Source organism: Sciurus vulgaris, assembly GCF_902686455.1.
Source record: "Sciurus vulgaris genome assembly, chromosome: 1".
NCBI classification, from domain to species: domain Eukaryota; kingdom Metazoa; phylum Chordata; class Mammalia; order Rodentia; family Sciuridae; genus Sciurus; species Sciurus vulgaris.
Genome location: NC_136461.1, coordinates 147,199,572 through 147,225,531, shown reverse-complemented (window position 1 = coordinate 147,225,531; position 25,960 = coordinate 147,199,572). Strand labels below are relative to the sequence as shown.

At 37.7% G+C, this 25,960-nt stretch overlaps 1 protein-coding gene across 9 annotated transcripts in view; it reads left to right on the top strand.

The window, feature by feature from the left end:
• Positions 1-25,960, top strand: part of NCOA2 (nuclear receptor coactivator 2) — a 259,079-nt gene that overhangs the window by 193,359 nt on the left and 39,760 nt on the right. For all 9 annotated transcript variants that reach the window (XM_079110193.1, XM_079110196.1, XM_079110199.1 and 6 more), the window contains 7 exons: positions 8,061-8,164; positions 12,115-12,292; positions 15,191-15,379; positions 18,403-18,504; positions 19,445-19,588; positions 22,663-22,810; positions 24,405-25,674. In XM_079110193.1, the coding sequence (XP_078966319.1) occupies positions 8,061-8,164; positions 12,115-12,292; positions 15,191-15,379; positions 18,403-18,504; positions 19,445-19,588; positions 22,663-22,810; positions 24,405-25,674 (2,135 nt within the window). The remainder of the gene's footprint in view (positions 1-8,060; positions 8,165-12,114; positions 12,293-15,190; positions 15,380-18,402; positions 18,505-19,444; positions 19,589-22,662; positions 22,811-24,404; positions 25,675-25,960) is intronic.

The following is a 25,960-nucleotide window of genomic DNA, read 5'->3' as shown; positions in this document are numbered from 1 at the left end:
TGCACAACCTGCTAACTTGTACTTCTGAAGCAGTGTTTTCAAGGGTTCTTTTCCTGTCTGTGTGGTTGACTATGTGCCTGCTGGTCTTTCCCTTCCTCCCTCCCTTCCTGCCTTCCTTTCTTTCTTCCTTTTTTCCTTCTTCCCTTCTTTTTTTTTTCCCCCCTTCTTTTTTTCCTGTGATCTGTCTTTGAGCCTCTGCAGGACTTGAACTGTGAAGTATAAAAACTTAACTTATCTAAGAGAGACTTTAAAGAGACACTTTGGACAAATTGTTATACACTCACATGACTTACAATGAAAGATTATCCACTGTCCATTTTTCCTGTCACTAAATTCAATACTGATAGGTAAAATGTGGAGTGTTAAACAAAAATATATATGGGTGACAGTGAATGAATGAGGGTTACTGTGAACAAAGACATTTTCCAGCCAGGTACACCCGGACTCTTTTCTAGTGGCCATCTTTTCTTGATAAGGGTAGTACATTAATTTAAATATAGGCCTATGTATTTCAAACTTATGACATGAGTGTTGCTTCTCTTTAAGTAGTCATGTCTTGCCATTGGTGAAAACGAAACCAGATCTCTTGCTTTCTCTGAAGCAGAGCTTGAGAGAGTTCTGCTGGGTGGAGATGGCCTTGAGATTGGTTAATTTTGCTGTTTCTTGTGCTGCAGGGAAATCATGGTAGTTAACAAGAAGCTCAATGTCAGAAAGAGAGGGAGGCAACTTGGGGCTTAGGTACCTCCCACTACTAAAGAAAGTGCAGCTGCGCGTTTTTAATATGCACGGCAGGAGATTTCAGCAGCTCGATGATATATAGTGCATTAATGTTGAAAAGATAAACACATTTGGAGAGCACAGGAAGGGCCTTGTGTTTTTATGTTAGCAGAATGCTTCCTAATGAATAAGAATGTGCTGCTGGCTTCACAGAGCCATATGGCAGCTTTTCTAATTTTAGTTGGGGTACAGATGGCATAATTCTCTCGTTTTACCTTCTAGAACCTTTGAGATGCTACATAACTTTTCCTGTAATATTTAATCTATAGTGCTTGGCCAGAAACTGCCTGTCATTGTTTCAGTGACTTCTTTGCTCTGCATGGGTCTCACTGCTGCTGGTTTTGAGTCACTTTACCTGAAGCTATCCAGTTTCTGAATGCAAGAAAAGATGGAAATTGTGGATGTATTCACATTAGAGTCTTAAAATTTGTTGTGGAGGTGATTAGACTGTGTTTGACATCAGTCCACTGAGAAATTGATAGATTTCTGGGTTAGTGATTTTACTCAATTTTGAAGCAGTGGAATTAATTATAAAACCTCCACAAAGTATCAGGTTCATTTTAGTCAAAGATTCTAATACACCTCAGCCAGAGCAGCTATCTTCGTGTTTGACCAACATAAAAATAACTTAAACTTTAATTGGCTTTCATGTCAGGGATATCTAACATGGGCAGTGCAAAGACGTTTTTGTGTACATGTAAATCCCTTGTGGATTATCTCTCAGTTGATGCATTTTTACAGAGTGGGTGCTATTTGTTTGAATTCTGACTTTTAAACATGGGTCAGTGTCCACAACTTTTCTACAGCCTCTTCAGAAGAATATTAGCTTCTGCCATAATGGCAGTATCACTCTTTCCCTATAATGCGCGGACATGAAACCGCGTGTAGGTTTCTGAGTAGTCAGTGGTGGTTGGCACTACTCTGCTGGAGTTACAACAATCCCGTGGCTGTCGCTTGAGCCATGGCTGCCATACCTGTGACGGAATGGGACTCTTTACCTAGTGTTTTGAGTTTTGTTCTCAGTGCAGTGCCTATAAACAATAGGTAGGATTCCATAATAAATGAAAATTGGTGTTAGAAGAATGTGAAAGATCTTTTTAAAAAAAAGAAAACACCACTTTATGATTTGCAAAGATCTAGTATACTTTTTTATAGATAAATTAATTTTTCATTAGGATCAATTTCTGATTTATTGCTGTTCTCATCAGAAAACTGGAATTTTACTTTGAAATACCTGCACATGCCAGTGATAAAAAGCATTTTAATCAACTGCTTCAAAAGATTATTTTGCCTTGTATTTTTAAAATAAGTTACATTTATAGAGATCAAATGCTTCCCTATTTACCTTTTTTTGTTCTGAGAGAAAACAAAATAATAATTACTTATAAAAAATATGGAATATAATTTTAATGATTCCCCCACCCATTTGTGATACGATTCTCTTAACACAGTCCCTGAAGAGATGGGCTTTGTTCTTTGCTTTAAAACTGGAAATTTATAATTAATTGGTATTGGATTTCTGAAGTGGCAGGCAAATGGAGAAAGGAGACCAGGAGGAATTGCTCTCGAAGCAGCCAACCCAGGAGGGAAAGGATGGTCAGAGAAAGATTAGAGAGGCATCGTGGACAGTCTCTCCATTCAGAGTGTTGCAGTTGTAGAGCCATACTCTCAAACAAACAAACAACAAATCATAGGTATTTTCTGATTTTTAAAAATCATGTAGGGATGAAAAAAAGGATAGAATTATTATTTTCATAGGTCGTATTCTTCACCTAAAAAGAATGACTTTAATGGGAGACATGATGAAGTCAAAGCATAGAGGAAAAAATCTTTTCTTAGGCTCTGAAAATTAATTTTAGCATCTCTTTCTCCAATTTAAGAGTTCCATCTGTAATAATGAGAATTTCATAAGGTTGTGATCATATGAAACTCTGGGACTAACTTTCTACTGTTGAGTTTACTGGAGGATATTTTTGTAACAGAATATATTTTTATGGTTAATGGATGCAAAATATAGAAAACTAAATATAGTTGTGACCGCTGAGAAAACTGCCTAATTTTAAAATATTAAATAGTGTGTTTAGTATAGTAATGCTGTACTTACAGAAGTACAAATATATCTAGGATTTAAGCATATTTTTATCTGGGACATAAAAATAGCATACTCGTTACTGAAATAAATGCTCTGTCAAGATACCAGTATATGTCAGGTTAACATAATAGTGTATTCTTAAAGGAGTCCTTCTCTTCTTCCTCCTCCTTCCCTTCCTCCTCCTCCTATTTAATTTCAGGGCTTAACTGAACATTAAACAGAAGTGGCAATTACTTCATGAGAAGTACCCAAATAGCATAAATTCAATGCCAGTTTAATTTAGATTCCAGTTACATTGGTAAAGCCATATTTCTGGGTATTTTCTATCTCTTCATACTATTGATTTATGTTTAATATTGAGAAATGATCAAGCACAAATTCAGTACAGGATAGGATAGTAGATAACAAATTGGTTAGAAAATACACATATTCTTAACTTTTTTCTGAGAACAGGAGTGAAAAGCCCCACGTTCATTCTTACCCGTTGGCTCTTATTTATTTTGTTCACATAGTAATGAAAATTCCTCATTCTTTTCATTGTACATAAATTGCATAGGTGTAAACATTGCAGTATTTTTTAAGAATCCTCTTGGAATTAACTTACAGACTCAATTGGAGTTTTCTCTCAAGTCACATGTTCCACTAATATAATTTCAAATTGATCTTGTGAAAATGTTTGTTGTTTCACTTTGTCAGGTTACTAAAGCTCCAGATTAGATGAAATTTTTGTTGGTATTCCTAAATATTGATTTCCAAGGCCAGGCTGAGATTTCCTAGTGACCCAGTGGCACACATCCATTGCCACCCATCTCCTTGCTGCCATCTACTTGCATATCCCACGGAATCCAGCTTAGTTTTAATGCACATGAAATAAATATTTTCAGCTATGTCCAGCCATTTTTCTCTTCCTTGTGAAATTAAAAATAGTTGCAGCTTAACCCTTTGCTATTGTCATCTGGTTTGATTATAGTTGTTTTGCCTTTCTGGCTGAAGTGTGTGAGCTCTCAGCCAGCAAGGGTAGTACAGTTCACTTCTAGGGACTGGATACTCACAGGCAGAGCTCAGCATCCACCCAGAGCACTCTCACATCTCCTCATGTGCTCAGATAGGTTGCTCATTCTGTTATGTGTTTTACGTAGTGTTCATTGTTGTTGTTGTTCTTTTAAAGATTTAAATCTGTTTAATGAAAAATAGAAAAAGTGTATTTGTAATTTATTTGTAAACAGTTTTCAAGGATAGTATTATTTTTATCCAAATTTTCCAGTAGTGCCCCTAAACACATATTTAAAAGTCCAAAGTTCTTTGCCTGAGCATATTGCTAGAATATTTAGAATGCTCAGACATAAGAACTTGTCATTGTTTGGGAACCTATCTGATGGAGTTATCTTACTGTTAAGTTTTACAGATTCCACAGAAAATATTAATAGATGAGTTTAGGTTCTCAGATAATCAGATTCTTAAAAACATCTCACCAGTCTAGTGATTATCTTTTAAAGACTCAATAGTGGATTGTTATCACAAACATTATTTTACCCTAAAATGTAGCATTAGTATAGACACCATAGAAAGCAATAATTTACAACTATTGTGATATCAGAATATCATAGGACATCAGCCTGAGGTTTTTTAGGGACCAACAATAGTAGTGTTGCCTCTTTTTTTTTTTTTTTTTTTTTTTTTTTTTTTTGTACCAGGACTTGAACTCAGGGGCACTCAACCACTAAGCCACATCCCCAGTCCTATTTTGTATTTTATTTAGAGACGGGGGTCTCACTCAATTGCTTAGCATCTTGCTGTTGCTGAGGCTGGCTTTGAACTCTCCATCCTCCTGCCTCGGCCTCCCGAGCTGCTGGGATTACAGCAGGTGTTGTATCACCACACTCAGCTGTAGTGTTGCCTTTTGATGAACAACTGATGCTTCATCTCTCACTCTCTGCCAGCAATAACCTAAATGAAAGCCATTCTTTAGTCTTCTTTTCTTCCCCTTTTTTTAAATTTGATAGTAACATTTATTTTTTTAATTAATTTTTTTATTTGTTCTAACTTGTATATGACAGTAGAATGCATTTTTACATTTTGATAGATCATGGTAAATGGAGTGTAATCTATCATTTTTCTGATTATACTTATTGTAGGATCACATCGGTCCTATAGTCTGGGGATTGAACCTAGCTAGTGCCTTGCATTCTACCCCTGAGCTGTACTCCTAGTCCAGATTCATTTTTTGAAAGGAATGAAATGACAAGTTGTAATAGTGGAAGAATGGAACTTGGGGTCCTGAGAGATGAGATACCTTGAAACTTAAAATGGCAAGACAAAATGATCTGTTATTTAAGACCACTTCTCCCTCAGGTATCCTTATTAGCCCCTGTTCTTTGGCTCCGCTCACCTCTTCCCTGTTCCAGTCTTTTCCCTGTACTCTGAAGGGCCAGCAAAGCAAATGGGAAAAAATTGGTTCCTCTTTCCATCCATCTTCAACTTCACGTATTCCTGGGACAAGTGACGGTGGAGAGTCTATCAGTCACATGCCAAATATTTAGTTAAAATCTACTTCAAAATAGGGCCAATACTGGCTGTTGAAAGGATTCAGGTGGTCCCCCCACTTAACGAAACTTGCCTTCTGGTGGGACAGTGTGTTATTTTATGGACTTCGGTAGAAGAATGGGGGTACCCCTTAGGAATGTATCAGATTCTCATGCAAGGAAAGCCTTCTGATCCGTGTGCATGCTCCCACTGCAAATTCTGGCAGATACCCTCAGGGAAGGGGTCTTCTCATGTGCAGCATTCCAATTTAAGAATCACTGCTGCTGCTGAAGAATGTTTCGGGCAGGAGAATGGTACATCTGTAGATAGTGAGAATGCAGAGCAAAGGCTATAGACTTGCTCTTCCACACTGACTGCCACCATCATAAGACAACAAATAAGTGAGAATGTGCAGAACTACATATATCCATAATATCAGTACGTGGATTTTGAGGTTTGGTACTAATGAAGTTCATGCAGCCTTCAATCTGAGGCATGCAAAGACCTCTATAATGCAGGCCATTTGAGAGGTACAAGCCCTGTCCACATCTAGGGGGACTCCATGGAGAGTGGAGAGCAGTGTGGTACATATGGGAAGTCCAGGCCAGCTTGCCATCAAAATATCCACCAAAATTAGATGAGGGAGGTGATGACTTAAGTCCTGACCCTGTACTGGTAGATGTGAAAATGAGAGGACCCTGAGGGGAAATCTGTAACTCACAAGTGAACTGCCCAGAAGACAGAAGCCATGTCCCAGTGTACATTTATTATTCTGGATCTATGGGCAATGAAAAAGATTCTGAGAAAAATGAAAGGAAGAGGAGGCATGCCGTAATCAGCGGAGCCAGTCCTGTGTCCTCTTGCTGGAGAAACTTGATATCTCCTGCTCTGTAAGGACTGGCAGGAACTGGGGCGAGACCATGCCTACAGGGAGCCAGCATTAAGGGATCTAGTGGTAAAGGACCAGGGAAGGTGGTAAAAAAACGATAAGGACTGACACATCTGCACAGTGTTGAGCTATGAAGGCTACTGGACAAGTCATATCTATTTATAGACAGTCACAGTTTTTTAGCTCTAAAGAGGTAAATATGGAAGGTAGCAGAGTAGTTGAAAAACTAAGTACAGTCTGCTTATAAGTTCTACAAAGAATTTACTACATGTGGAGCTCAGTAAAGAAATAATAAATATAAATATTGTGACAATAGATTTGTAAACAACTTTGTAGTTTTTTTGTTTTTGTTTTTAATTTTCTTGGCTTTTCTGGGAACGACAATTCTGAGGATATACAGAGGCAAACAACTCACTTTCTCCTACTAAGCTCTCACAATACAGAACACTTCTGTGACCAAATGTATGAGGTTTTTGTAGTTTTTAAAGTATATTTTATATACCATTCCATTTATTCTTGATCCAGTTTGATGTCCAGGAGGAGGCAAGGAAACCAGGGCCTCATCAAGTGTTGTGCTGTGAGTTGTACTTCTACCAAGTGGTTGAGTTTGAACTTGAATCACACAGGTCATCTTCACTTTTCACTAATGAATATACACTGTGTAAACTTGAGAGTGGCAAGATTTGGAGGATCTGAATAATTTCTAATTATTTTCTAGGTTCCACAAATTAGACTTTACAGATTTAAAACACAAAATCTATTTTTGCCCCCCACCCCATTGCCAATTTCAGGAAAGCAGATTGATTTTGAGTGCTAAATTGAGTTACAAGTTTTTTGTGGGTTTTTTGGTTTTTTTTTTTTTTTTTTTTTTTTTGCATTTTAATTACAATGATAACATGCAGTGTAAACAGGGATATAATTTATTCAGGTACAAATAATTGGCACATTGTTTTTCTGTTGTTTTGTAGCAGGTTGTCGATATGTATCTATTATGCTTTAAACCTTTTTGATGCTCTTGAAATAACTAGTTTACCTGTATCTTGATAAATATTCATCTTTCTCCTGTGAGATTGTTCATAAAATAGTGTTATCCATAGTAGAATGGCTCCCGGCCTTTTGGGTCTGAGTACTTCCTTAGAGTTTCAGTCCAGGAGCATGGGCCGGCCACCACTATTAGATCAAAGAACAGCTGTTGACATTCTCTGGGAGCCGGATGGGGTTCCTCTTCCCTCTCCTCTAAATCATGAAGTCCTATGGACAAGTTAGGGACCAAATCTTCCCAGTCACGTTAAAGGTGAACGTGAGCAAATGTAGAACAGTGAGACTCATGAGGCACACCTTGTGGAGTCAGGTGGGGCAGCCATAGCAGGTCAGAACTCTGTTATTTCTTCTTCAAGTGTGGGCAAGTATACCACTGAATTTTGAATAACAGATCTTCTTTTATCCTAGTTTGGGGAATCTCTTGAGTAGAAACTAATTGTGCCATAGTATATAGCAGTTTCATAATCTAGAAAAGGTGCCTGTCAGGGACTGGCACAAAACCTCTAAACTCATTTTCTTAGCAGCCTCAAAGAGCCACAGGTTCTGAGGTGAAAAGTTAATGTCTGGTTTTCGCTTCAAGCCATTTCTCCTGTCCAGGGGCAGTGGGGATGTGTTCTTTTTTCTAGGCACATCTGATCCCACTAGAGATTTTTAAAAATCATTATAATAAAAATACTTCTGAATCACTCTGCCCTTGAAATAGCACCACCATTTAATTCACACTTGTGTTTGTTGCAGAGAAAGCAGCAGCTGCCAACATAGACGAAGTGCAGAAGTCAGATGTGTCATCTACAGGGCAAGGCGTCATCGACAAGGATGCACTGGGGCCTATGATGCTGGAGGTAGCTCACCCTCATTTGGTTCTGTATTTTAAATTGTTGATCTTCATGTGATTTTATTTGATTACAGGTAAATCTCACCTAAGAAAAATCTGCACTAATACCACAACCTCATGTCCTTAATAGTTTGTATGTATCCACCTGTGTTCTGGCTCTTGCTGTCAGCATATATATTTTTGAAATAAACAATATAGAATTAAATTAACTAGAATAGAATATAAATTGACAGGTTTTAATTGCCAGTTGAGCACTGATGTTTAAAAAAAAAAAAAAAAAAACATATTCATGAACTGGAGTTGCGTCTCAGTGATAGAATGCTTCCCTAGCTTATGTGAGGCACTGGGTTCAATTCTCATTATAAAATAAATGAATAAAATAAAGGTCTATCATCTAAAACATTTTTTAAAAAATATTCACAGGTATATTTTTATGTGAAATGCTCCCCAAACTCTTACATGTGCCATGTTCCTGTGTCTGTATGTACAAGTGACAATTTTAAAACCAATAGGTGTAGTGCACTTGAAGTACTTAGCATGGAATTACATGTTAAATGATATCTATTATAATTCTCATTTTTTAAAAATTGAGAACCAAAGAGTTCTATGTTTTTATGTATGCTACTTCAGACTAGCTAGGTTATCTCATAAATGTGAAAATTGAAATAGCAAGCCAAAGAAACTTCTAGGATAATCAAAGGTGTAAACCTCTTCTTTGGAAAGCTTTATAACCAGATGCTGTTCAGAATTTGTAGCATCCAGTTTTCCTATTTTATTAACTACTACTAAACATCAAGTGTTTTGCTCTACCTGTTCCAGAATTAAAATTCAATATGTAGGCTATGGTAAGATGAGAGGAAAAATGTCAGTGAATATATAACAAGAAACAGGAACCTGGAAGCAAATTATGTCGGTTCTCAGGATAATTTGCTCAGCTGATGATAATATGGCGAGGCTGAAAAGCACTGCCAGACCAGAGGCTTTGCAGCATCGTCACTACAGATCTGCTGACTGCAGCAGCCTCCGATGTATGAGAAATTAGTGTTTTTAAGACAAAGATAACTAATGATCTCTCAACCTTATCACCCCCCCCCCCTTTTTTTTAGTTGGTGCATAGATGATTTTTATTTTTAGAAAATCTAATTCTGTGAAAATCTACCATATAATTGGGGGCGGGAGGTAGGGGAGAGACAGAAAAGATTAAAGATCTGACCAGGTCTTTGTATTTAGAAATGACAAAATTCATCCCCTGGGGCTGGCCCTGCTGGCCAAAAGGCTTTAAATGACCCAGTGTTGGCTCTTGTTTATCTTCTCTTGAATCACTAGCTTGAAAACATTCAACCACAATTTCTAAGGAAAAGACAAAAACACACTTAACCTGATTTTCCATACTCATGGAGACAGTAGAGGGGCCCAGTGTGCTGCTTCCCACTCAGATCTTAACAGCAGATAATAAAAACTAAGTGGACTGTTTAGAATTACGTAAAAGCAAGTAGATAATTTCCATTGGAAAAACTTTTGAATTACAAACAAAATTGATTTGAAAATTATGGTAATCTAAATTGTTACAATTGGGAAATTTCCATGTACCTGTGTAGTAGTTATGTCTGGAGGCAAAAATTTTAAGTTGAAACTCCTGTGAAGACTTTTGAGGCTTCTAAAAAGAAATGCTTGGAGAACCTACTAGACTGTGTGACTTAACCTTTTTGAGAGTGAGTTCATTAATTGAAGAAATCAGATTGCTAGGTATCAGTGGACCTGATCTCATAAAATCAAACCAACATTTTTTGTTGTTGTTTCAAAATAAGCTGAGAATACGGTATATTAAGCAAGTACCTATGTAGCAGGACTTGAGTGCTGAATATTAGGCAGATAGTGCTTGAATCTAGTGACTTATAGTTTAAATTTAAATCTTTATTCCTGTTGACAGGTAATCATTTAAACAGAGAAAACATGTTCTCATGGAGCTGTTCCTAGGCATAGATGCACACTCATGCTTGCATCATAGCATAGTGGTTGCTAAGCAACAAAACCAAATGTCAGCTTTTTTCATCAGAGCATATCATGGTGAGCTTTATAAAACACAAACAGTTTTATGAGATGAAACAACTTTATCTTTCAGTTTTATTAGGTTACAGATCAGTTTTTTCACCATAGTGGAAAGCAGTAGAAAGAACATACACTTTCAGAAGTAAACTATAGGTAATGTAATTATGAAAACCCCTATTGAATGTGTATCTAAAACAGTGAGTTTAAAGGCCACTTGGTACATAGCTAATCATCTGGCTGCTTTCCTGTTCCCCCTGCTGGTGTGCATACTTGGCACACAGTTCTCATGGGCTAGTGCTAGCCTACTGGGAGAAAACCTGACAGAATGTTTAAGAAAAACCTAAAACCAAGTAGTGTTACATCTTTCTTAAATGAGAACTTCTCACTGGTACCTGCAGTCAGTTCTAGTTTGAGAAAGTACTTAGTTTGTGTTGAGAACAGAATTAAAGATGGCATGTAAAGACATATTCTACCACCACGTATAACTAAAAAGAACAAATCTTTTAAAAGATAGTATGTATTGAAAGCTCACAAAGCTAAATAATAATAAGTTAAATAATAACTTAAGGAAAAAACAAACTAGGGAGAAAGTAAACATTTCAGGCCCCATCCTACATGTACATATCCAGGAAGCATTCATGTTAGAAATAGTAACAAACTTATATCCCCAGGAAACTTAAGTGGTATATGCTGACTAGTGGCCCTGAGGAACACCAAGCTTTTTCTTGTCCTGATTGTTCATCTGATGCATTAAAACAGAGCTCTGATCAACAAGAATCCAAAAGGGAAAAGAGGGATAACATAAAGAGGCAAAACTCCCTGAACCCCCAGCCTTTTTTGCTGCCAGTGCAGACATTATGGGAAAATAGCAGTAAATAGTGGAGGAGAGCACCCTGCTGCCTAGTGATCGAGTGATGCGCTTTCAAATCAGGTCTGCCTGGGTTCAGATTCCAACTCTGCCACTAACTTGGACATTCACTTAACCTCTTCTGGCCCCAATTTTCTCTACTGTAAATTGGTGAAGATAAACCTTCCTCCCAGAGATGAAAATATTAATAAGGTACAATGTGTATAAGGCACAGTAAACATTCACAATAGCTATTAATATTATCTTAATTTCCTGAAATGATGTTAGATTCCTCATCCCTTTCCCTAATCTAAATTGAGATGACACAAAGAGTGAGACTATGAACCATTGTGGGAAGCATGCTACTGCTCTGTAGGTAATTTAAGAATCCACCTGATAATCTGGTGAAACAAGCACAGACTGTGCCAAAAGTTCCAGGGAGACTAGTTTGCCAAATCAGGGACCCTATCAGACCTTCCTCGCCACACACACACCAAACAACAAAGGACTAATATATTTTTGAAGCCCCAAGTTTATCTGCAATTCTTTTTGCTTAAATTCTAGTGGCCTTAAAAGTAATAAAATTTGGGTATTTTTTTCCCTTATTATTTATTTTTAAAATGAGAAAAAAATTATCACTGACCACTTCCTCCTATTATGACATGAAAAGCTATAGAGCAAAATGACTTGTGTATTGGGTGGTAACATAAAAGTTGTTCTTGGCCCTATGTACATTAATCTCATTTTGAAAATGTAGGTAAACGCTTGTACACTTATTTGGCAATAATTATCTCCTGATAAATTAACAGAATTAGTGTTAGTTTGTGACAAGAAACCCTGATGTAGTGGGCTGTCTCCCACTGACTAAGACGGAATAATTTCTGTTTCACAAGAGAAAATGTGTTAATTGTTTCTGAAAACTAGGAGAGGGGCGGGAGAGATCTCTTTTCTGTCCACTTGTGAATTCAGCATTTCCCTTAAAGAGATCACTCCCTTCTTAGCATTTGCAAATAATTTTATGCTGCATCCTAACATAATTCATGTCAAAAATTTTCCCTTAGGCCCTGGATGGGTTCTTCTTTGTAGTGAACCTGGAAGGCAACGTGGTGTTTGTTTCAGAGAATGTGACACAGTATCTAAGGTATAACCAAGAAGAGCTGATGAACAAAAGTGTATATAGCATCCTGCATGTTGGGGACCACACTGAATTTGTCAAAAACCTGCTGCCAAAGTCTATAGGTAAATGATTGTCTCCTGGGCCTCCCTCCCCCTCCTCCCACACCCCCCTTACTCACATTGTCTTGATTGGAGGGGGTAAAATAGAACTGGAGTCATCAGTTGGGATAAGAGTGACTGGGTAGGGTTTTTTCTTGTTGTTGTTGTTTGTTTGTTTAAGAGGCACTTGTGTTAATTATTTAAGCTTAGAAGTCTTGGAAAGAAGCACATCTGTAGATACTGATTTTGAATGAATGATCATTTTGACCCTACATTTAAGTTCATGAAAATGTTTCAGATGGAAAGTGTTCATGGCAACTGTTTTCATGGAGTTTGTTCTTATTCTTTTTTAAGAAGGTGATAAATTGCCTTATCCTGCCTGGTGCCAGTCCGCTCAGATTTGACCACTTTCTTCATGACTGAGAAGTAGAGTCATGAGAAGTTTGAAATTTAGCTCGTTTTGAGTCCTGTATGTGAAAGGTTATGATGTGTGTATGTAAGATGTTCTAAAAATTACACACTAAAGAACAAGTGGCGTAGATTTCCTGGGGTATCAGCCCCATAGCCCCAGATGGGCTCTTTGAGACTCACTAGTGGCTCTATAGGTGTCACTGCCAGACACTGCCTCCTTAACCCATTCACTCTCTCTCAAATTTCCTAACTTCTTTTTTCAAATTTCCTAACTTTTTCATCTTAATTTAGAGCTGCTACCCAAAAGTGTGGGGTGATGATTAAGGGCCGCATTCTAAAGTGGGTGATTCACAGCACGGACCCACCTTAGTTGCTGCCTTAAGAGCATTGCTGTTCCCACTTACTCAGTAGTTCTTTTTTTATATTCTCACTCAAACTGATGCTGCTAAGAACATTCACGGATAAAAAGATGTGCATATTTTAATACAGAATAAGGTCAGGTCCTGAGTTGGCAAGTATTTCTGGTTTTTTTTTCTTGAACTATTTGTATTAGCTGGCCTTATTGTTAGCACAGTAAATAGGAAAATATTATTTTCAAATTCCACTCTGGCTAACTTTTGCCTGATAGGATAACCCTTTGTTCAAAGTGACTGCAACAGTAATACAAAGGGTATGAATACTTGTGTAGGATTCCTTTATAATATTCACTAGTAAGTGAACAAGAAATGGATTTGTTAATTTCAAGTCACTAATATTTTTAGATCTCTTCAGTAATTTCATGACTTCCTCAGAGGACCTGTACTTATTAATTCACTTGTCTAAAAAGCTCTTTGCCTTACTTTATATTGTACCTTTTTAAAATTTCAACTTACTTATTAACCTGAATTAATAAGAACTCTCTTTTCCCTACCATTTTATTTTATTTATTTTGTTTTATTTTCTTTTTATCTCGCAATCCTCCTACCTCAGCCTCCCAAGTCACTGGGACTATAGGCATGCACTACCACACCCAGCTTTCCCTGTCATTTTAGACTGCTCTATGTTGTCTCCTTTATGGCTTTTACAAATGCTAATAGTGAAATAAACTTAACAGATATCTGCAGAAACACATAAAGCTAGATGTGGTTCCCTCTGTAAGTTTAAAATAAATTCTTATGATTAACTTGATTTTTAAAAACTTTTCTTTCGAGAGTTTCTTTCCCTTTGATTCTTCTACAGCTAGTGTCCATGGATTTAGCACTGGGTGGACTGTAACACCTACAGTCCTAGGTGTTCTCTCACTAGTGACTTTGGAGGGCATATTTGCTTTTTATATGGCTTGTCCTGTTTTTGGTCTTGTTCCATTGTCCTGCTAGTCCCAATGGTTTTAGATAAAATATGGGAAATGGTAAAGAAAAGAGCACTAAAATGAGAGTATTAATTCCGATTTTGGCTTTTCTAATAGATAAACACTTGTTCAGGAATCAGTTTTTTCTTCTGGTTCATAAACACCCTTTTAATACACTAAATCAGTCATTCTTTTTTATCTTTCATTGTTTTCTCAAATGTATTTTTGAAAAATGATGTCTTCCTTTAGTTCAATATCTATTTCTTGAATTAATATATACTTTTTTAGTTTTGATATTAAAATAGAAGATTGTGAAGTAGTTTTTTACTTGAAAAGAAAGAAATACATTGTGTCTTCAAGAATTTTTCAGTCTTCTTGAAATTTAGAGGAAAGAAGAAAGACTACAAGAGTAATTCAGAAACATCCAAGTTACAAAGTATACACTAAAATTCTGTAAAATGTTAGCAAAGAAATATCTGTAAGAGGAATTATTGTGGGGTGTCTGTGTAATTGGTGAAGTGTTTATTACAGAGGATCCCAGCCATAGAGCCCGAGTACCTTTGGAGGGACAGATGGAGGCAGCCTCAGATTTTAGGTAGGGTAGCAGCAGGAGCATGTATCCACATGGGACTGAGTGGTGGGATATGGGGAGGAGCTGGGGAATGTGCAAGATCTGCTTAGTTAGATGGGATGGGGCTAGTCAGTGAGGTTTTGACTTTTGTGAAATGGACTTCATACTCCTGACAGCAAGTCCAAATCCTTTGAAAAAATTTGATGCATGCAACAGTTGGTGCCATTTATAGAGTTTTGAGTGGGGGTAATACTTCTAAAACTGGAATGCAAGTAGACTAAACTGAATTTCCAAGAAATCAAAGATGAGAAACCCCAAAAATAAAAACCATGGTATTCTAGTAGTAAATAATCAAGGCATGAACTTGAAAGAAAGTAGTCAGGGTGAAGAGCAAGGACTGTAGAAGACAATTTGGAAATTTCCAAATGTTCCCTAATTATTAAATTAACTCAAGAATTTTTCCCCCTCTAGGTTACGAAAGTACTTAGAAAAGCATAAAGCACTATATAAAAGTAAAATAACTGTGTTTTTTTCCTACACCATTTTGATGATTCAGCAGTAGTGAATCAGATGTTCGTTTCTTTATAATATTGGATTGCTTTTGCCTTGTCAGTGAATGGGGGATCTTGGTCTGGCGAACCTCCTAGGCGGAACAGCCATACCTTTAACTGCCGGATGCTGGTAAAACCTTTACCTGATTCAGAAGAGGAAGGTCATGATAACCAGGAAGCACATCAGAAGTATGAAACTATGCAGTGCTTTGCTGTCTCTCAACCAAAGTCCATCAAAGAAGAAGGAGAAGGTCAGACAAAACATTCAGGATATATTATGTGTTTATGTATTTACTCCCATGCTACTTCTTTCACATTTAATAATCTAAAACTAGTAGTCACACAAAGAAAAATTTAGAAGAAAGTTTTTTTTTTCAATTTTATTATTTTTGTAATAAATAACAATTTTAAGTCTCTCAAAAGTGCTATCCAGTAGAATTTTCTGCAATGATGAGGTGATGTATCTTCAGTGTCCAGCATGGCAACCACTATCCACAAGTAGCTAGCTATTGAACATTCAAAATATCAGTAGTGCAAGTAGGGAGTCTAATTTTTTCTATTAAATTTAAATAGCCACATGTGACTAGTGACTACTATATTAGTGCAGCTCTGATAGTGGTTAAACATTTTGGGGAACCAGAGTTTCTTTGACATCTAATGTAAACTGGGTACCCTTGCCCTAGAAAGATGCACACAAGTACACAAAAACATTTTTTCATATACTTTAAAGGGAGTATAAGAATCCATGGACACCAGGTGCACAATAGGCAGTAATGGAACGGTGCTTAAGAAAGGATAAGAGACAGGGTAGGGAAGGGAGAGGTTTCAGTTCACTAGGCTGTTCCCCACAAAGAACTGCTGATGTAGTATCCTCGCCAACCCCACCCTCCAAGCAAGCCATTTCATATAGTAAAATGGCACTCTCCGTAGTACAAGACAGTGTTAAAGAATGCATTCTGTATGTGTAGCAGAAGGGGAAAAGCTGCTGACCACTAGTGGAGGGAAACATCCTGGGCTGTATAATCATACAGACCAACTCCCAGGTCAGCCACTTACCAACTCTGTGACTGTGACATCTGGATCTGGACCTCTCTAGCCTCAGTTCATTATCAAGTGAAGTCACCAGTATTAGCATTGTAATATAGTAAGGTTCAAGTGAATATGCCCAAACCAAAATTGCCATTGAATACCAGTTATTTAATACTTCTTATTTAAAGTCTGTAAATATTTCTAAATTTCATTTTTGTTTTATTTTTATTGGAAAGGAATTATTAGAGCCATCATAAATGATGCATAGTGTTTCAAAATTAAGCTTTGGCTTAGGTATGGAATATCAGACTATTTTATACTATTTTATACAACAAGACCAAGTGCTGCTAATTTCTTCATAATAATATTCTGATGCTCCATTATAAAGTTACAGCTGCCAGGCATGGTGACACACACTTGTCATCCCAGCAACTTGGGAGCCTAAAGTAGAAAGGTGGCAAGTTTGTCACCAGCCTAAGCAACGTAGCAAGACCCTGTCTCAAAATTTAAAATATTAAAAAAAAAAGGGCTGGGGGTGTGGTTCAGTGGCTAAACACCCCTGGTTTCAATCCCCTGTGCAAAAAAAGGTGTAGCTGGGCACGTGGCACACGCCTGCAATCCCAGCTACTTGGGAGGCTAAGGCAGGAGGTTCACAAGTTTGAAGCCAACCTAAGCAACTTAGTAAGACTCTGTCTCAAAATAAAATTTAAACAAAGGACTGGGATGTAGTGTAGAAGCAGAATATTCCTGGGTTCAATCCCCAGTACCAAAAAAGAAATAAATTAACTCAGTTTTATATTTAAACATTTTTTGTATGTCTAAAATCATATTCTGTATGTTTCTGAGCCATAGTATTCTTAGGTCTGAATCCTGACTTTTCTAAAGTTTTGTGTGATGTTCTTAAACTTAGCTCTTTGGCTTTCTCTGTTAAATGGAAACATTGCAACTACCTGCCTCCAAGTTATTAAGAGGATTAAATGAGTTGATAACCTGTAAAGTGGTTTGAAAGATGTTTATCTCATATTAAGTGCCCAGAACTTTAGCTTTTATTTTGGTAAAGGTGATGGATTTTTAATTTTTATTTAAAAAAATTTTTTTTGGTATTGGGAATCTAACCTGTTGAGCCACACCACCAGCCCAGGTGATAATATTTTGAGATACCAGCTATTTCTAAATATATTTAAAGAAACTCTTTCCCAACAATCATAAAGGTGATCAAAAGACATTAGGCATAGTGACAGATACCTGTTATCTCAGCTACCTCCTCTCAGGAGACTGAGGCAGGAGAATTTCAAGTTCCAGACCTGCTTGGGCAACAGTGTGAGACATAGTGAGACACACTTGGGTCGTATCTCAGTGGTAAAGTACCCCTGGATCAATCCCCAGTACCATTTAAAAAAAAAGGAAAAGAAAAGAAAAAAAGAGAAAGGTATGAAAAAGACTACCGTGTTCTTTTTAACAGCCTTTCATCCTTTTTAAATCGAAAGGGCTATGCAATGTGTCATGTGTGCTACAAAAATAAATAAAACATTTCTCCATTCTTGAGTACAGAAACCTGATGCATGAAACAATCAAAGTGGGGTGAAGAATAAATGCTTAGCTCTGGTGGTATGAGAAACTAGCCAAGGCCAAAAATCTGAACTATAATGCAGCTATTCTGGTGCACACTGAATTTTCTAGGTACACTGAGATTTGTTCTCTGAATCTGCATCCTAACTCAATTTATATTCTTAGTTTTAAATTTTGCATTGCCATTGTAGGATCACCTACATAGTTTGATAGAAAGTATGTCTAGTTTTCTCATATGGTGAACCTAAAACTCGAGAATCAAACCCATGACAAAGCAGAGTATCAGATTTTAGTTTTCATCATTTTATATTTCACTATAAATTGAACAGGTTGTTACTTTCAGCCATTTAATAAGAAAGGATTCTATTCTTCTCCTCACTGTGGAGTTGGTTTCTGATTGTTAACTCTTTATAGTGGATGTACTTTTGTAAAACATATTGCATGGCCTCAGTAGTTCATCCTCTGCTCCTACCTCATCCTACATAGCATACCCTCCCTCTCCTCCAGTTACCCCCCACTGTAGTTGAAGAGAGAATAAAGACAGTGAGAATCTGAGGTACATAGTGTTTTCTCATTCTTGCTTTTACTGATTTACAAGGTTTGCATTGTCAAAAATAATCAAGTTTGAATCACTAAAATAGCCTAATATGATAAACATGAATATATATAATTTAAGATTTGCAGTCCTGCTTGATTTGTGTGGCAAGAAGAGTCCCCATGAAGGAAAGACCTGTTCTTCCCTCATCAGAAAGTTTTACTACTCGTCAGGATCTTCAAGGTAAACTTTCTTGCCAAAGAAGACTAAAGAAATCATTTCAGAATATTTAGATATTTGTAAATGCAGCAAATATACTTAAAAGACTATCAGGGCTGGGATTGTGGCTCAGTGGTAGAGCACTCACCTAGCATGCATGAGGCCCTGGGTTTGATCCTCAGCACTGCATAAATATAAAATAAAGGTATTGTGGCCACCTACAACCAAAAAATAAAAAAGACTATCAGGAAGCTGATAATAGTGATTTCTTGCTAGGGTAGAAGTGTAGAGAAGCTGGAAGACCAGGGAGGGGAGAAGAAAGCCTCTCACTGTATACACCCTTTTGGTCCATTAACTTGAACTATCTAATTCCCAATACAGTCAGCACTCTAGCCACGGGTTCTGCATCTGGATTCAACCAATCCTGAATCAAAAATATTCAGGAAAAAAAAATCGTGTCTAAACTGAACATGTACAAACTTTTTTCTTGTTATTATTCTTTAAACAATATAATATAACAGGTATTTACGTGGCATTTACATTGAGTTAAGAAATAATCTAGAAACTGGGTGCAATGGCACTCACCTGTAATCTCAGCCACTGGGGAGACTGAGTCAGAGGAGCACAAGTTCGAGTCCAGCCTGGGCAGCTTAGTGAGACCCTATCTCAAAATAAAAAGGAAGTAGCTCAGTGGTAAAGCCCTGGGTTTAATTCCTAGTACTAGAAAGAAAGGGGAAAAAATATAGGGAGAATGTGTATAGGTGATATGCACATACTTGGTGGCCACTTCATATTTGGGACTTGAGCAGCATTCGTGGATTTCGCTATGTATAGCTAGGTCCCAGAACCAGCCTCCAACAGATGCTGAGGGATAACTATAAAAGAATTAGGTGTTCTTAAGATTTAATTATTTCCATAAAAAATAGATGAGAATGTAATTGTAATGCCTAGTGTTAACTCACAGGCAAGATCACTTCTCTGGACACTAGCACCATGAGAGCAGCCATGAAACCAGGCTGGGAGGATCTGGTGAGGAGGTGCATTCAGAAGTTCCACGCACAGCACGAAGGGGAATCTGTGTCCTATGCTAAGAGGCATCATCATGAAGGTAATCATCTGAGTGATATTTTTCTTGAGGGTTAAACTACTCATGCAGTTGCTTGCTATGGAAGCCTTGTCAAACACCGGTCCCTGAAGCTTACCTCAGAGTCAGTTCTGGTGGCTCTTTACCTATCTGTGCTTATGTCCTCTGGCCCAAATGCTACTATCTGAAGGAAAGTTGCAGGAGACCTGTGGGACAGAAGAGATTAAGTAAGGAGATAGAGCAAGAGATGATAATGTCACAAAGATGGGCAAAAAGAGAGGGAAAGAGATCATTTTCTTTGCTCCTAAGGCTTTTAGATGATTGGCAAGATAACCAGGTACCTTTTAATCTAAAGAAATAATACCTGATTCATAAGAGAAATCTGGAAATAGAAATAAATGAAGTTTTCAAGAGTGAGTGAATTCCTAGTAGAGAGAAAAGTGGGATCCCAAGCCCTCCTTCAAGGTGATGACCAACAAAAGGACACCAGATAGTTCCAGAAGGCCTAACGAAGTGAAGCGATTCCTTAGGTTATATGGACTTTTCTCTTTTTTCTTCTTTATTTATTTTGATTCATTGTACACAAATGAGGTACAACTGTTGTTTTTCTGGTTGTACACAAAGTAGAGTCACACCATTTGTGTAATCATACATGTACATAGGGTGACGATGTCTGGTTCATTCTGTTATTTTTCCTTCCCCACACCCCCTCCCCACTAGACTTTTCTTAATAGGACAGCCATAACTAACCCAGACTTCAAAGTAATCTTTCAATAATAATACAGCCCTGATTGAGCACCTGGCCTTTGTGTGTCCTTGTCCCTTCTTTGTGTCATCTCATTACCCTCACAGCAAGCTGTGCAATAGGCATCTCAACACTCACTCACTGGATATGGAGACCAAGGCAGGTAACATGAGCAGTCCAGTTAAGCCCATCCCTGTGGTCACTCTGCAGTATTGTTCCCAGAGGTCTTACTACAGAATCATTTTTTCACAAGTGCATTTTGGTTTCTTTTAAAGAGGTGAGAACATAGAAAATGTTTTTGCTGTAATAAGAGCTAGGGAGGGAGCTACTGTCTGTATGTACAGTGGGTTTGGTCAACACATGAAGGACTCTCAGAAGAGCAGTGCACCTAGTAACTCAGCATGGACAATAGTGGTTTTTCATCCATTTAACAAGCAGTTATGACCTTGGCATTACACTGGTAGGGTTTGTATGTTTAAACATTTTATGCTTTTTATATCACATATGAAAAAACACGAATTATAGTAAATAAGCTCTCCCATTCCCTATTTTTTTCTAATCTTATCCATCTTTTTTATCCTATTCATCTTTATTTCTTAGAAATTAAATATATGATCCAATTATTTACACCTTCTAACATGTTTATTGGAAAGAGTAAGAGGAAATACAGATGTTGTGTTCGACAGAAATCAGTATTTTACTTACCATTTCACTATATCTGCCTCAAAATAAAGAATCACAACAGAAACTAAGAAACTACCATGAGCAAACATGTTCCGTGTCCCTGGGTCCTGAACAGCCCTACATTTAATTTTTTAGCTTTCCAATTCTTTACAAAAGTACTTACACAGATGTAGTAGGCCTTCTGCTTGGCTGAGTAAATGGAGACACACTAAAAGGAAACTCCAGTACAGACATTCATAATTGTGAAATAGGTGATACTGGGGATGACTCTGCATTGGATAGAAATCTACTGGACAGCTTTGTTAAATGGGGTAGCTTCCTAAATGACTCAAGTGCATGCTTATATATACCTACTTAGTAGAGATATTGAATGTAGAACCAAACAGATATGGAAAATCTTGAGGGGTCACAGTTAAGGTCAGAAAATTATGAAATTGTAAGCCACTGGGAACATGAGCCTGTTATAAAAATTATATTTATTTTAACTCTTAGGCATATACTTATTGTGCAAAACAAGATGTACAAATGTACAGTAACTCATTTCTAATCCTGCCACTTCACAATAACTTCATAACAATTGATGGCAGAAAGCAATATCTAAATGCTATAACCAATTGAAACTGTGGAGGGGAATCATTTAACAGATTGCTGAAAGTGAAATTTTACCAAGAAATCAGAATTCACATTGTATGTCAGCCTCTCTCTTTTTCTCTCTCTTGTGGCAATTTTGTGGCATGGTGAGTGTACTTGGTTGTTTTGGGGCTTGCTATTCAACCCACAAAATTTGTACTGAGGATTATGTGGTAGAAACATGGTTGTCGTCTTAAAATGGTCTAAGAAGCAACCAAATTATATGGCTTTTTTTTTTTCTGAATTGAAATATTCTTTTCAGTGTTAGATAGTTATAAAATACAGTTGATTGAACAGATGAATATCAGGATTATTGTAAAACAGATTCCATTAACTGCATTGATTTTTGTTAAAATTTTTTCATTGTCTTGAAAATGGAACCATATGACCTTTATCTAAAATAAAGCTAAACCAATTACCCGTCACTAAGATTTACACTTTTATTGTTTCATTTTGTTTAGCCTTTTTTTCCTCTGAAAAGATTCTTCTGATTGTCTTTTACTTCCTGTTATCCTAAACACTGAAGTAATACTTCTTATACAGTAGGAAACAAAACCGAGGGAAAACAGCATGACGGATTGAACAGCGCATCATTTTTAGATGAATATTCAGAGAACACATTTACTATCTTAAATTTCGCTTTAATATTTGTATTATAAAAATCAAAGACAAATTGCTGTTTAGAAATACCATATTTGCATTGTATTATTTTCTAACATTTTAAAACAAATCATTGAAAAACTTTTGACCTGATAGACCATTTGCCCTCATGCTAAAGATTTAGAAAGAATACAGTTTCAGGATCCAAGCTGTTATTCTTTTTCATAAGAAGAACAGTCTATTAAGTTTATTGGTATTTTGAGTGAAAAGTAAATTTTTTAAAAAACCATATTGTATTATTGTCAAATATAACTTTTTTAACATGCTGGTAGGAAAATACCATGAAACTTAATGAAGTTTATTACCCTTATTATTTCTTGTTCACCCCACCCATTTTCCTCTTCCTAAACATGCATTCTGTTTCCCTGTTTGCCTGCAGTACTGAGACAAGGATTGGCATTCAGTCAAATCTATCGTTTTTCCTTGTCTGATGGCACTCTTGTTGCTGCACAAACGAAGAGCAAACTCATCCGTTCTCAGACTACTAATGAGCCTCAGCTTGTAATATCTTTACATATGCTTCACAGGTAATCCTAGTTCTAAGAACTCTTTCTCTTCCCAGGTTGAGAGGAAATGTTACAAAAGCAACAAATCATTCTAGAGTTCTTTGGGTTAGATATTTCTGTTCATCCATCCCAGTAATATAAAGTATAAAATTGTTATTAACTGTTGCCTAAAAACAAGCATAGAAGTACTATCCTTTGAATTTTAGCTTTAACACTAGAGAATTCCAAAACCCAGCTTGAAGAATGTGCAAAGCTAGTGCTAGGTTTGCTGTCACACAACCAGCCTTTACGTTGGAGAAGGAAAATTTGTCCACTCCCAGTGGTTGATGCAGGCAAGGCAGGGACATGGGAGCCAGTGGGATGACTTCTGACGTTGTGTGTTCTAAGTCTAAAACTGCAAATGTATATACTTAGATTTGTTCTCACATTTAACTAACTTCTTAACATTAGATTTTCAATGGAAGAGTGACAAATCTTTTTATAATAAAGAAAATTAAATGTTGATTTTAAAATAACTGTCATAAACCATACTGTTAAAGAGCACACATTTAGGAAAATGATTAAGTTTCAAGTTATATAAATATTTGTGTGTTATATGAAACTTTATGAGGTATTATCAGAAGATATATAAAGTTGCTTGGGTTAAAGAGTCCCATTTTATTACATTTCTCAATTATTTGCTTTCTTATGTGGGATTGGAAAAAATCAGGCAGCCCTATTTGCCAACTGTTAATAAATCTGACCTCAAACTGAAACTATTTGAAAGTGATTACAGATGTGGCAAATTTCACCCACCTAACTGAAGGCTGATATTTGACAGTTTGTGAGAGCTATTTTGTTTGGGTTTGTGAACAAGTTTGGTAACTCATAAGTGACTGCCAGGGCTGAAAATGAAAGTTCATGGTACTGGGAAATCATTATGCTCAGAAAACCTGCTTTTGGTCATTAGTTAAGGGAATGACTTGGGGTTGTCCGGGAGTGGGGAAAAAAGTCAAAAACTATGGTCACTCAGAGTTCCCTCCCATGTCTTCTGAGACACTTGCTCTGATTTGCAGAGAGATTGGGGAGTGAGTGGAAATCTGTTAGGCAAGGTGATTTAATTCAAAACAATTTTAGTAACTCTATTGGCTCTATAACTGGCAGTTTCTCTAACAGTCAGGGGCAGGTTTTACCCCTCTAAGTTTGATAACCATTTTGAGCCAAGTAATATATATCAGATCTCTCCAGGCTATGGATGTATCTGTTGTTAGGAGTTGTAATTTCTGGCAAAGAATTAAAGACAGCTATACTTGAGTCATTTCTTTAAGACCGTATGAGCTCTCAGTTACATGAGCAAGATGTATTGTGTAATTGGAACTCCTCTAATGTCCTGTCTAGTAATATGGTAGTAGTCAAATTTAAACACACTCCCTCCATAAATCCACAGACATCTTAATGAGTTGCCTGAAAAACACCCCTTCTTGATCCAAAACTGCGCATGTTCAGTCTTGTCCGTTATTGCACATGGTTTCATCCAAGTATTGTCTACTCAAAGAGGCCATCTCATTTTTCAGAATTAATAACAACTTGCTAAGTATTTTTACTTTTATCTTACTTTTCTTTCTTCATTCTACAGAGAACAGAATGTATGTGTAATGAATCCGGATCTGACTGGACAAGCGATGGGGAAGCCATTGAATCCAATTAGCTCTAGCAGCCCTGCCCATCAGGCCATGTGCAGTGGGAACCCAGGTCAGGACATGACCCTCAGTAGCAATATAAATTTTCCCATGAATGGCCCAAAGGAACAAATGGGCATACCCATGGGCAGGTTTGGTGGTTCTGGGGGAATGAACCATGTGTCAGGAATGCAAGCAACCACTCCTCAGGGTAGTAACTATGCACTCAAAATGAACAGTCCCTCACAAAGCAGCCCTGGCATGAATCCAGGACAGCCCAACTCCATGCTCTCACCAAGGCATCGTATGAGTCCTGGAGTGGCTGGCAGTCCTCGCATCCCACCCAGTCAGTTTTCCCCTGCAGGAAGCTTGCATTCCCCCGTGGGAGTTTGCAGCAGCACAGGAAATAGCCATAGTTATACCAACAGTTCCCTCAATGCACTTCAGGCCCTCAGTGAGGGGCATGGGGTCTCATTAGGGTCATCGTTGGCTTCACCGGACCTAAAAATGGGCAATTTGCAAAACTCCCCAGTTAATATGAATCCTCCCCCACTCAGCAAGATGGGAAGCTTGGACTCCAAAGACTGTTTTGGACTTTATGGGGAGCCATCGGAAGGTACAACTGGACAAGCGGAGAGCAGTTGCCATCCTGGAGAGCAAAAGGAGACAAATGATTCCAGCATGCCCCCTACCACAAGTGGGGAGAGAGCTGAGGGACAGAACAGGCTACATGACAGCAAAGGGCAGACCAAACTCCTGCAACTGCTGACCACCAAGTCTGACCAGATGGAGCCTTCACCCTTACCCAGTTCATTGTCGGACACAAACAAGGACTCCACAGGGAGCTTGCCTGGATCTGGGTCTACACATGGGACCTCACTCAAGGAAAAGCATAAAATTTTGCACAGACTCTTGCAGGACAGCAGTTCCCCTGTGGACTTGGCCAAGTTAACAGCAGAAGCTACAGGCAAAGAGCTGAGCCAGGAGTCCAGCAGCACAGCTCCTGGGTCAGAAGTGACTGTTAAACAAGAGCCAGTGAGCCCCAAGAAGAAAGAGAATGCACTACTTCGCTATTTGCTAGATAAAGATGATACTAAAGATATTGGTTTACCAGAAATAACCCCCAAACTTGAGCGACTGGACAGTAAGACAGACCCTGCCAGTAACACAAAACTAATAGCTATGAAAACTGAGAAGGAAGAGATGAGCTTTGAGCCCAGTGACCAGGTGAGTTTTGTAATGTCTTCTCCCAGGTATGCTAATCTGGATCCATTGAGGATTTTTCTCCACAGGGGCATTTGTAGGCCTTAGGTGATTCAGTAAAAATAAGCCTTCTCCTTTATGCTTTTTACCTTGAAACAGACTTAATTTCCACTGAAGCTGCATATTTCAAACACTCCCCTAGCAAGGAATGACCCTGTTATAGGTCCTGAGTTGGCAGGCTCTCCAAGCCACAGTCTGTCCCAGCCATTCAACTCTACCATGATAGTGCAAAGCAGCTGAAGACACAGTG